General features: G+C 41.8%; 1 protein-coding gene across 3 annotated transcripts in view; it reads right to left on the reverse strand.

Annotated features, from left to right (window-relative positions):
* Positions 1 to 956: 956 nt before the first annotated feature.
* Positions 957 to 12,236, reverse strand: part of ARID1A (AT-rich interaction domain 1A) — a 103,513-nt gene continuing 92,233 nt past the window's right edge. For all 3 annotated transcript variants that reach the window (XM_056557415.1, XM_056557413.1, XM_056557414.1), the window contains exons 11-20: positions 9,043 to 9,252; positions 8,750 to 8,954; positions 8,519 to 8,651; positions 7,858 to 8,012; positions 7,626 to 7,761; positions 7,414 to 7,530; positions 7,201 to 7,288; positions 5,891 to 6,782; positions 5,385 to 5,515; positions 957 to 5,295 (exon numbers count right to left, since the gene is read on the reverse strand). In XM_056557415.1, coding sequence (XP_056413390.1) covers positions 3,637 to 5,295; positions 5,385 to 5,515; positions 5,891 to 6,782; positions 7,201 to 7,288; positions 7,414 to 7,530; positions 7,626 to 7,761; positions 7,858 to 8,012; positions 8,519 to 8,651; positions 8,750 to 8,954; positions 9,043 to 9,252 — 3,726 coding nt within the window. In that variant the 3' untranslated portion in view covers positions 957 to 3,636. The remainder of the gene's footprint in view (positions 5,296 to 5,384; positions 5,516 to 5,890; positions 6,783 to 7,200; positions 7,289 to 7,413; positions 7,531 to 7,625; positions 7,762 to 7,857; positions 8,013 to 8,518; positions 8,652 to 8,749; positions 8,955 to 9,042; positions 9,253 to 12,236) is intronic.

A 12,236-nucleotide genomic window follows, 5' to 3' on the forward strand; every position in this document is an offset into this window, starting at 1 on the left:
AGCCCTGTGAAAAGCAATCCAGTCCATAATATGACTGAGCATTGAGAATCACGTGCCCGTGCTCCTCCCTCAGATCCTCCATTGAGCCAGTATATGCCTATGGAGGACCCTCACAATGAACTTAATACAGTTAGGCTGCTTTCACACTATAAAATGTATCCATTTTAAAGATCCGTTCAATGTTCAGTTATAAAAAACCTGAAAAATCGGGCGTTCAAAAATCCCATACGGCCGTTAGAAAATCCCATTATAGTCTATGGAATTTTACATTTTCCGGTTTAACCCGTTCTAGCCCGCTATTAATTACGGACGTTATTTTGTGACTGGTGAATGAACGGAAGAAAGTGTGCATGCTCTATTTCTCCCGCTAATTATCTTCTGTCATAAAATAATGTCCGTTAATAACAGGCTAAAACTGCTAATGCAAAAATCCCATAGACTATAATGGGATTTTCTAACTGCAGTCTAATGGTCGTTTTTCAGTTTCTTTTTTATAACAGAACATTGAACGGATCTTTAAAGCGGATACATTATATAGTGTGAAAGCAGCCTAAGACCAGATTATACTATAAAGTGACTAACTCCTTTATTTTCAAAGATATTTATTGAAGTTTTTTGTACATTTCAAAAAAGCAAATAACCACATTTTATAATCTGGCCAACCACATTAAAAAGGTTTCTTTTGACACTTTATATACTGTACTTCATGAATTCATACCTCAATGTTTGAGACCTCAAATTCCTATCAGACAGGAACTACGGCGAAAGTGCAGCACAATGCTGCTCCATTCACAAAGGCTAGGCAGGATCCTCCATTGTACAGGTAGGGAGGAACCCGCTTTAAGCATCAAATAGTGTGTGTTCAAGTCAACTTTTCAATATACTACCCTTGTATCCCCCCCCCCCCCCCTCTCCCCACATAAAACTGTACACTTACTGTACAGAGTTCACTAGAACATGATGCGTCAGTATGGATGACAGGACGTAATGAGGGCAAATAAATTCCCAAAGAACATCCTGAAAGCATCACAGAAACATAGTAAATTGTAATGATAAATATATTGAAATATGTTCCTTAAAATCCAAAATGAAACCACCTAAGGCTGCTCTAATGGTCCAGGACAAGCATGAAATAAGCCCATGTAGAAAAGTGATCATCAATGTATGTGAATGCTTACCAAGTGATGCCAACAGTGTTAATCATGTTGCCCATCTCTGTACAGAACATTTGTTTGATGTGGTCAGGGCACCTTGTAAAGAACTACAGGTCATAAAATTCCTTACCTTCTGTAAAACACTGCGTCAGTTACAGTCTGTTTAATGTATATATACATTATGTCTAATATATGTCTGTCTAATATATATATATACAGTAGTGCTGAAATTACTCTGTTAACATGCACAACAAAGCTCTGCTACCAGACACTGCTTAGCTATTCAACTGCTCACTAGAGCTGTTGCACAACATGTGAAACTTGTACAGGATGTACACCCGTTTCTGGAAGTTCATCAGGGAGGGGGAAAGAACCACGTGATATGCGTATCCAACGTCCCACAAGCCAGAGATAGGATGCAGTTCACATGACAATGCCTCTGGTGTTAACAGAAGCATGTTAGCTAAAGACAGTACATTAGCAAATGACCAATAAAAAAAAATCTGAAACCCCTTTTAAAGTATCTCCCCAACCCAGACTGGAAGCAACTAAAAATATTATCCAAGCCGTTATGCCTATATGTTGGACCATACCCAGATTATAAGGGAGGTATGGTGTATGCACAAAAGATTAGTGTACTGAAAAGTTGCAGCATTTACAGGAACTCAGTGGATCAGATTTACAGAAATCTACAAAAAAAAAAAAAAAAAAAAATCAATGCATAAGTTGCTCTGTAGTGAAGTTTTCAAATGCACAGCATTGCACTTTATGCTAAGAAAATGCTGCCGATTGAGAACAGATGTTTCCTACTGACTGCAAAAAGTCCATTCAGTAATCCATTCACAATTATTGCAGTTTTTTTTTCTGTAGGAATGCTGCAAATCCAGAGCACATTCTGCAACCGCATATTTAATTACATTTTTTTTTTCCTCTTAAAAAAAAAAAGTCAGCAACAAATCTGCACAATTAGATTTTTCCGCTGTGGAGTATCCATCATGTGTAAACAAAGTTGTTGTATTAATATAAAGAATTCTCATATCTAAGTTACATGGATAAGCACTGGAATCATGAAAGTAATGAAGGAAAACAGAAGCCAAAGTATTTCCACTGTGCTGAAACAAATAAAGATTAATAATTGTGTACTTTTCAGAATGTTTAACTCATAGAAAAGCTCTTCACAACTCTGTTAACAAGATTTAATGTACATTTATTCTTAACACGGGAACATAGAGTATAAAGATTTCATACTGAATAAATGATATATCATTAAGCAAAAATAAAAATAAAACAAATAAAAGAAGGAATAGGCTGAAATTTACATTTTTTCAGAGCTACAAATATGCAGAAATCGCTGGAAAAAAATTGTTGGAACTGAAACTAAAAAAAAAACAAAAAAAAAAACTCACACCTTGATTGGAAATGGAAAAAAGTAAAAGTTGATAGGATTGCTGGATATACAAAGGGTGAAAGGGGGAAGAAGTGATGGGTGGGGTTGCTGCTCTGTGGGTCAAACCATCTATAAGATGTTCCTCCTCTAGGAGGTGGTTGGAAGGGCCTTAGGGAAAGTAACCGTGACCTTTCCTCCATTTTTCCATAGATCCAAGAAAGAGCTTGTGAAGGTGGTGAGGGTTAAGTGAGGAAATATTGAGGGGAATACAAGAGGTGTGTCTTTAATGTACATCATCATATATATACAGACATCGCAGCTTGCAACCTACAAGCTAAAGGTTAAAACCAGTTATAAGAGGCGATCTCCGATTATTACAATCTAAGTTTAAAGAGGTAAGGGTGTTGCTTCACATGAAACTTTGGGGGAAAAGCGACTTCTCTGCGTCTCTCTCTCCTCCGGAAACTAAAAGCGACCTTTGCCGCTCTCCATTTAAAAACCTACATCTGGAGTCTCTGAGGTTGTGGGTTTTTCCAGCTCCGATTGGATTCTGCGGGGTTTCTCAGCACAGTTAAAAAGGTAATGTCTCTTCAGGTTTTTTGTTTTTTTTTCTTCTGTTTAAAGGTTCAGGGCACACAAATTCTAGTCTAAAGATTGCAAGGTGAGGAGTAGGGCAAGTTAATTTTAAGATAAAGAAGAGAATCCTTCTCCTTCCTTGAAGATTCAGAAGTCTTTATCTCCTTAGAATATGGAGCCCATCCCTTGGCTGTTGTGGGCTTAACAGTAGACTTGGGGAGGGAAGTGTAGTTACAGTGGAGCCCCTTCCCCTAGAATAAAAAAAAAAAAAAAAAAAAAGAAAATATTTCACTGAAATACAGTAGCTTTGGTTAACACCAAAACACAGAGAGGATGAGTGGGTGGGAAATTCCACAAGGGTGACCAGGGTTCCTCTCTGGGGCGGACAGTGGATTGAGACGTAGTTTTTGCATAAATAAAAAGGGAGGAAAGGAAGAGGGTAAGGAATCAACAGTCAGGGAGGATTCCGTTCTACGGTGAAGGGAGCAAACCATTCTGGGAAGTTATCCACTGCAGCTGTCATGACTGGCCAATCAAGAAGAGAACATCGCAGATGACCTGTGACACGGAGCAGTTCATTAGTGGAGACACTGAGATGTCCAGCAGACGGGCCTCATACAGTGTGAACTCCGAATGGTTCTCCTCAACTTTAGCCAAAGCAAGCAGGGCACGAGAGGCCCGTCGCATCATGTCCGTACTTGTGGGTTCAAATGAAGCAGAGGGTCCGTGTAAATGGGCAGCCTGACTCTGCTGGAATTGAGTGGCTGCCAGACTATCCTCAAGAAATCCCAGCAGGTTCCCAATGCTGCCTTTCTGAAGGGCTATAGCCCTGGCTGCTAAACTATCGCCCTGTGCCAAGTTTGCTAGAAGCACCACTGCCATTTCCCTACACACATGGTTTTTTCTGTCACTTAGGAACCTCACCAATGTCCCATACAGCTTTTCGAGACGACTGAAAGGTGGTGTGGCGAGTATTAGGTCCACATTGCTATCTTGAATGCTCAGTTTGCTAAGGGCCTCCAACACCAGTCTCTGCGGAGAAAGTACTGCATTGGGACCCAATGTTAGAAACGGATCCTGAGCCTCAGCTGATGGACACACTGCCCAGTGTAGAAGACCATCAAGGATGGGCAAACAAATGCTTTCAGGGTATGGGGAAAGATCTAGCTGACCAGATATATTGGCAAGGGTGACCAGTGTGTTCTCACGCAACATTTCCAAACAGTCCCACCACCATTCAGCCTTATTGCTACTAACTCCTTGGTCTCTGTCCTCCTCTTTTTCATAGGTGAGGGGTGCTTGTTTCCTTTCTGGGTGCTTGTGATGGAGCAGCACAAGTTTCCCAAGGAGCAGTAACAGTCCTGGGTGCTTTGACATTTCCAAGTCATTGCCTGGCACAAAAGACAAGCTACGCAAGATATTGGATATGCACACACAACGGCGAGAGAGAGCATCTTGCCAATCTTCCAGTGTGCACAGTGGGGTTTCATCTTTGCTGCGTGGTTCATCCTCAAGGATTTTAAGACCATGTCTGTTGCGTGGTGGAGGACCACCACCTAACTGAAATTCGGAGCCATCTTCAGCAATTCCTCCTGAATCTGGTGGCAAAGAACTGGACCGGGAACACAAAACATCATCTATGGTAGCTGCTGTATCCTCTGCAATAGGAACTTGCTGTTCCTTTGAACGGCGCTTCGTTTGAGGACGTTTACGAAAAGAGGACTCAGGACGCCTTTCAAAGTGAGTCTGGATGTGCTCAGTTGTGTCACCCCCTCCTATTCGCCAGTGTAAGAGGCCACTATCAAATTCTTGCCGACGACCCAACTGGTGCGAACAGTCCAACACAAAGGCATCTTCCCGTTGAATTATTTTTACAGGAAGTTTGTCAAACTTGCTGGTATGCTGCAGAGTTTCTTCACTTGAATTACATGGAGCTAAATAGGCCTTCCTTTCCTCTTCACCCTCATCCTCACTTTGGGTATCACCATCTGTCAACGGTTGGCAGTCCTCATCACTGGACTGTGCATCACCCATAAGTGGGCTGTGAGAGCAATGAGTGGAAGGGTTAAGTAGGGTCTTTTGTGCAGGCTCTCCAACCTCATACTCCCGGAGTATCCCAAAGATTTCAATCAGGCATCGTCTGAAATATTCCACCAACAGCTCCAGTAACCCAGGGAGCTGCAAGAGCAAACAAAATAGTCACTTGCTGTCATGGAATTATAAGGAAAAGATCCACAAAAGCTGAACAGTTACTTGTATAACCTTACCTGACTGAGATTAAATGTCATGATACTGTTATCGTCATAAAGAAGAATGTTGATTGTGTCCAGTGCCCAGGTGCTTTCTGCAAGGAGGCCAGATTTCAATGACATCATAACACGCCAAGCCTCAGGAGTACCTAAGAAAGGAGATAAAAAAATATGAAAAGGCCATCCATTTTACAAGTTTTTAGAAAAAAGGCAATCCTTTAATAACATTCTGTACACCAATGCACCGACCCTTAAATTTAAAGAATTCCTCTAAGAACTGCTTAACACATTTTACACATTTATTTTGAGCATTTGGTTACATATCCTTACTTTCCTGTTTAGAAAATTAATATTTTTTTGAGATATCTAGGAATGCTTACAGCATTAGCACCTAGACTATCATGAGGCATCATAGGCTAATAATTTTATCTTTTTGTTTTCACTGTATCGTACCTATTGTGTAAATGTAATAACTGGAAAACTTCAACAAAACGTACACTGCATTTTACCCTCCAGCAACATACCAATTTCTTTTGCCGTTAGGCGTCTCCGTGGCTTCAGTATAGGTTGCGTAGCTTCCACTGACCCTGGAGGGAAGGTTATGTCCCTGCGAATAAGAGGAGGCTGGGCAGGACTGGGCACAATATGTGATGCAGGCACAGGGGGTCCAGCTTTCTGCATCTTCAGGAATGGGGATTTGCTGGGTGAGGTGTGGGCTTCCAGTGGCCGAGGGGTGGCTGGACTAGCTACCTGAGGCAGATGGTTAGGCATGCTTGAGGAGGCTTGGTATCCAGGCTGTGGAGGAGCTCTGCTCAAAGGTGGGCCAGGGGCAGGCACATAGGGGGGCTGTTGCCTGTTAACATGAGGTGGCCACTGGCCCTCGTGGCTAAGTCGCTGGTCTGAATGCACCATATCATCTGCACGAGGTGGCCCAGAATGATAACTAGGTCCTTGTGTACTGGCTGGAGGAGGAACAGACCTCCCCTGATAATTGTAGCCTATATCTCCTCGACCTTGCCACATGGCTCCAGGTTGGGTTCCTTCTGTAGAGCCACCCATACCACTAGGTGGCAGAGGCGACTGTGTGTTGTTCCCTGGAGTAGATGACACCCGCTCACGCCCAAACTGAAAAGGAAACTGATTCTGCCCTGTGGGTGCAGGCCTGCGCTCCCCAGCACTTTGAGGATAACCACTACCATATTGACCATAAGGGTCTTGAGTAGGCTGTGAATTTGGGGCAGGAGAAGGCTGTCCAGTAGGAGGTTGCACCCCTGACCCAGGTGTCTGCTGCTGTTGAGGTTGTGGCTGTTGTTGACCTTGTCCACTCTGTGCCCCAGCATAAGGAGCATTGTATATTTCTCCTTCATGACGTTTAGAAGATGGGCCATAACTACCATCCATTGGACGCTTGTAGTTCTAAAAATAAGAAAGTTTGTAAAATAAGCACTTATAGAATAAGAAATCAAATTCTTAATAGGGTTATCCAAGATTGGAAAAAATAAAAAAACATAGCTACTTCTAAAAACAGCATCACACCTGTCCTCAGGTTGTGTGTGGCATTACAACTCTGCTCCATACAATTCAAATGGAACGGACACACAATACCATAAACAAAATTAGTTCCAAGATTGGTGTGGTATCTGGAGGAAATCAGCTATGTTTTTGTGATCCTGATAGCGCCTTTACATGTTTGCTGAGAGCTAATAGAAAAGATCTGTGTATAAATGGACAACAATTCTAACAAACTGATGACAGAAGACAAAACTTCTACATAAGAGGGGGAGAAGGAAAATGTAGAGGGGAAAAATACCTCCCACACATTCAAAGATCTTACCTGTTGTTGATACAATGGATTCTGTTGACCTTGATAAGGACTACCTGATGTACCTTGCGTAGGGTACTGATTGCTGTAGGAGTCGTGCCTTGAACAAAAGTTATAAGAATAGAGCTATTAAACCCCTGTCCATTTTCATAGGCAGTCGCTGGCTCTCTATTGTAAAGTAAACATGCACAAGTCTTCCTTCACATATGCTTCAACAACTGTTACCTTTGTTGTGGATAGCGCCCTGGTGAGTACATGCCACTATCTGTGTTGGAAGGCATCATATTTGGCTGAGTGCCACCGCTTCCCATGCTTCCTTCTGGACCAAGGCTAGGCTCTGGCCTTAAGAATAAGACAAACCAGTGTAAATTTGTTAAATTTAGGCAGTGTAATGTTTACTATTTCAATAAACATTTTAAAACTTGTGGTATAGTTACCTCACTCTGTCGTAACCGCCATAAGAGTAATGCTGACGCTGAGCCATATTTGGCATACCTGGGCCTGCAGCCCTACTATAAGGGTCTCCCATTGTCCCACTGGGTCCCTGACCTGAAGACATGAAAGGATCAGCACCTGAACAAGACAAAGGAGATTGAGTTTATGAATAACGCAATATTGTTTAAACCTTCAGTGTTAGATCCTATAACACTGGCAAACTTCAATGTTTACCTTTCCTCATACCACCGTATGGATCCTTGCTAGCATCATAAGGCATTCTTCCCATCATGTCTGATTGGTACCCAGGATTGGGAGTCATGGAATTTCGTTTCTGATAAGGAGGATCTGAACCGTCATATGCATCCTGGAGTCCCACAGAGTTATTCCTTTATGCAAAACATTAAAGAAAGGAACAGTTTAAAAAAAATAAAATAAAAAAAAAAAAACGAAAAATGAAGTATAGGACAAGTGCAGACCAGAGGTAAGAGTAATAAGCCCTCAAACACAACAAATGTTTAAGGGGTGCTCCCAATTTCGGAAGGATTGTTATGCAAATTATAAAGTTATTATATAGTGTGTGTTTGTTTCAAACACTGCAGACTTTATTTAACTGCTGTAAGTGCATGGCACACTGTATAGGATGGCTTTACTAACACCAAGTGGTAATTTAAAAAATAGAAAATTATACATAAAAACACAAATGGGACTTCAATGGGTAGGAAAATACCTAGCAGCAAATGCGCAGAAAAATGCAGTACGTGTGAGCATACCCTAAAGGTTATTTTGCTTTTCTGGCAGGTTAAAATTTGAGGATTATGTAAACCTGCCTTTATGTAACAATTTTTCCTTTTTCGTGAGAAAGAAACTTACTACTTTTAAAGATGTAGCTCACCTCATGCCTGGCATGGGAGGCATCTGGCTGTGTGGGGTGGATGCTGGTGTAGGGGGCTTTAGATCCCCTCCTTCGGCCATAGAGCTACTTGTGGACTGAGGTGTCTGCGGTCCCTGCATGGAGCCTGAGCCAGCTAAGTTTGTGGAACATAAAGGAAAATCAATTTACCACACACAAGAACAACTATTACCACTGTAGTAATCTTCACATGCATGTAAAAGTGTATCATACCCGGTGATGGTGGTTGGATTTTTGCTTGTTTTTTTGCTTCCGCAGATGCAAAGATATCGGGTGGTGGGTCTTCTCCCCTTTCTATTTTGCACTCAAATGCATACAGACACTGTATGTACTGTTTCTTTAGAGAGCTAGCTGCACTGCTTGATGTGCCCACATTGAGGTTTGTTGCAAGCTCTCTCCACTTCTTGTTCTTATTTACCTGTATTAAAATAGAAAAAAAAAATAGAGAATTTGGGGATTTTTTTTCTCCATAAAGAAAATATTTCTTGTTTTAAGTTATAACAGACCTGGGTGAGTCCACCAATATCCTTGACAGACATGTAGAGACGGTACAAATCTAAGGGCTTTCTCCCAACAGCAGGTAGATTAGTCATGCCCATTGCCTTCTCTTCTGTGAAAGATAGGTAGCGATCCACCCACATTTTCCTCTCTGGTTCACCCCCCAATTCATACAATTTTGTGATTTTTTCATTTGTAGTGGTAGAGGAGCTGGATTTCTGTGGCAAAAAGTAAGCAAAACATAAAAAAGGATTACAATTAATATGAACAATTGTTGGAAATGCATGATTACCGTAATATTAATCCTCATCATTTGAGATTTAAAGGAGATCTGCAGCCCTAAACACCTATCCCGTATCTGCAGGATCGGGGATAAGTGTCTGATCACGGGGGGTCCGAACGCTGGGACCTCTGCTGCGGCTCTCCCGTACAGGAGGCGTGTCGGCCGCAGCGTGTCACCCCCTACATGTATGCAGAGAGTCTGTCTCTCTGGAAGTTTTGTTACCACTATCTTTATATCTGAGATGTTGTGGCCAGACATTTATATTTTTCATGGGTATATCTGTCCTTTACATTTTGTGATGAGACTTTATTTTTGTTCTAGTCATTTGCCAATGTTTATGTTAGATCAGAAACAATGTAGTTGCATAACAACACCTACTCAGATAGGGTCAGGCTACCACTGAGTTTCAGCTGTATCCATCCAAGTGGGTCTAACTACAGATATACTGTACACAGATTCCATGCTCAGCCCAGAAACTTCAGAGCTTATGTCATGTTTACACAGTCCAGTTGTGTATTTTGGGTCCAAACAGCAATGTGAGCAACAGAATTCTAACATAACCCACTAAATTGTTAGCATTATTTGCATTTAAAGAGTTTAAGTCATTTTGTAATTATTTTATAAGTATTTTCCCTTTTTGAGGCAATTACCCATAGCACGCCCTCCTATACTGGGTCCTGGGAAATGGAGTTTGTCATTTCTGGCTCAGAGTGGGATACAGTATTTATACTTTCTCATAGAACGTTCTTAGCATATGGAGCAAGGAGCTACAAAAGCTAACTTAAATGTAGTACATTTAACATGTCCTTATTACAAAGCTTATCCTTCATTTGGATGTACTGTTGAAGAGGTTTATCTGAGGGGACTATTTTTGCATATATGGTGGGTGTGCTTAAGGCCAAAAGATCTCTTAAAATATGATCTGACATACAAAGTGGCAAGCAGGCAGGATATTACAAAAACTCCCCAAATTGATAAATCTACCCCAATATGGATGCAGCTGTACAAATCCTGTGTAGAGTAAAAGGTGACCTGTTGCCCATAGCAACCAGTTAGCTTCTTTCATTTTTGAGAGGCCCTTTTAAAAATGAAAGAAGCGATCTGATTGTTGCTATGGGCAACTTTTCCTCTGCACAGGATTTGATAAATCTCCCCCATAGTGTTTGAGGCCATACTCCGTTTATAGGCGACCCTTTTTACGTTTAGAATGATGTCTAAACTAGGAGACAACAAGGGGGGGGGGGGGGGGAATATATCAAAACCTGTGCAAATGAAAAAGTTGACCAGTCGCCCAAAGCAATGAATGAAATTGTCTGTATTTTTCAGGGTCAAGTTACAAAGGTCTTGCTGCTTTATACACACCCCCTTGATCATCTGATTATTAAAAGTTCTCACTTATTTGACAGATTCCCTGAATTGTCAAATTATGAACCCTTATTTCTGGAACAGAACGGCATATTAAGTAACTGTAGAAAGGAGTGATCAGGGCTTCTAGGCTATTTAATGATAATGCTACTTGACCCGTGGCCAACCCACCAAACATTTTTAACCCCTTAACAAGCGTTTTTTTGCACTTTCATTTTTCCTCCTTAACTTTTAATAATCATAACCCTCTCAATTTTGAACAAAAAAATAAATAAATAAAAATCCATATGATAGCTTATTTTTTTGCGCCACCAATTCTACTTTGTAATGACAACAGTGCAAAAAAATTTAAGGAACAAAAAAAATGACATTGTAACTTTTGGGCGCTCCCGTTTCTACACAGTACATTTTTCGGTAAAAATGACACCTTATCTTTATTCTGTAGTTCCATACGATTAAAATCAGGGGTCCTCAAACTACAGCCAGCGGGCCACATTTTTGACTCAGGACATCCATGTGTTCCAAAAGATGCTTTTGGAACACAAGGATGCCTCTGTTAAGTCCCTGCGGCCCGCATTTACTTTAAAAACGCGGAGACCGCCGTGAACAGGCGCACGCAGCGACGTCACCGACGTCCCATGCGTGCGCCCATGGCAACCGAGCGGAGAAGCAGAGAAGAAGCAAGGACGCGCGCTGGAGGTAAGTTTTAACCAGCGGCACGGCACGTCCCTTCGGTGTTCTTACCGCCGATCCTGCTATGGCCGGAGCGGTGGTCGGAACACTGAAATGGGGCAGTACACAGGCATACAGCCTTCAGCCATACTGTATCGCTGGAGGCTGTATGCCTGTGGGGGAACATACTGCCAACGTAATTTGGGGAGCTATAGTGCCAACGTAATTTGGGGGACTATATTGCACCTAATGTGGGGGACTATACTGCCAGCCTAATGTGGGGGAACATAATGCCAGCTTAATATGGGGGACTGCATTGCACCTAATGTGGGGGGAACGTACTGCCAGCCTAATGTGGGGGAACGTACTGCCAGCCTAATGTGGGGGACTATATTGCACCTAATGTGGGGGAACATACAGCCAGCCTAATTGGGGGGGGCTACTATATTGCACCTAATGTGAGGGGGTACTATATTGCACCTAATGTGGGGGGGGGGGGGGGGGGGGACGACTACCCAGCTCCCATTGAAGTACTGGTAAGTTTGTTGATTTAACTTTACTTGCTCTTCATTTTAAATATTGTATTTATTCCAGTTTTGTTTCTTCACTTCAAAATAAGATATATGCAGTGTGCATAGGAATTTTTGCATTGTTTTTTTTTGTTAACTCTGGCCCTCCAACGGTCTGAGGGACCGTGAACTGGCCCCCTGTTTAAAAAGTTTGAGGGCCCCTGATTAAAATGATCCCCTACTTATACAAGTTTGATTTTGTCGTACTTCTGGAAAAAAATCATAACTACATGCACGAAAATGAATACGTTTAAAATAGTCATCTTCTGACCCCTATAACTTTTTTATTTTTCCACATACAGAGCAGTGTGAG

Source organism: Hyla sarda, chromosome 2 (assembly GCF_029499605.1).
Source record: "Hyla sarda isolate aHylSar1 chromosome 2, aHylSar1.hap1, whole genome shotgun sequence".
In the NCBI taxonomy this organism is placed as follows: domain Eukaryota; kingdom Metazoa; phylum Chordata; class Amphibia; order Anura; family Hylidae; genus Hyla; species Hyla sarda.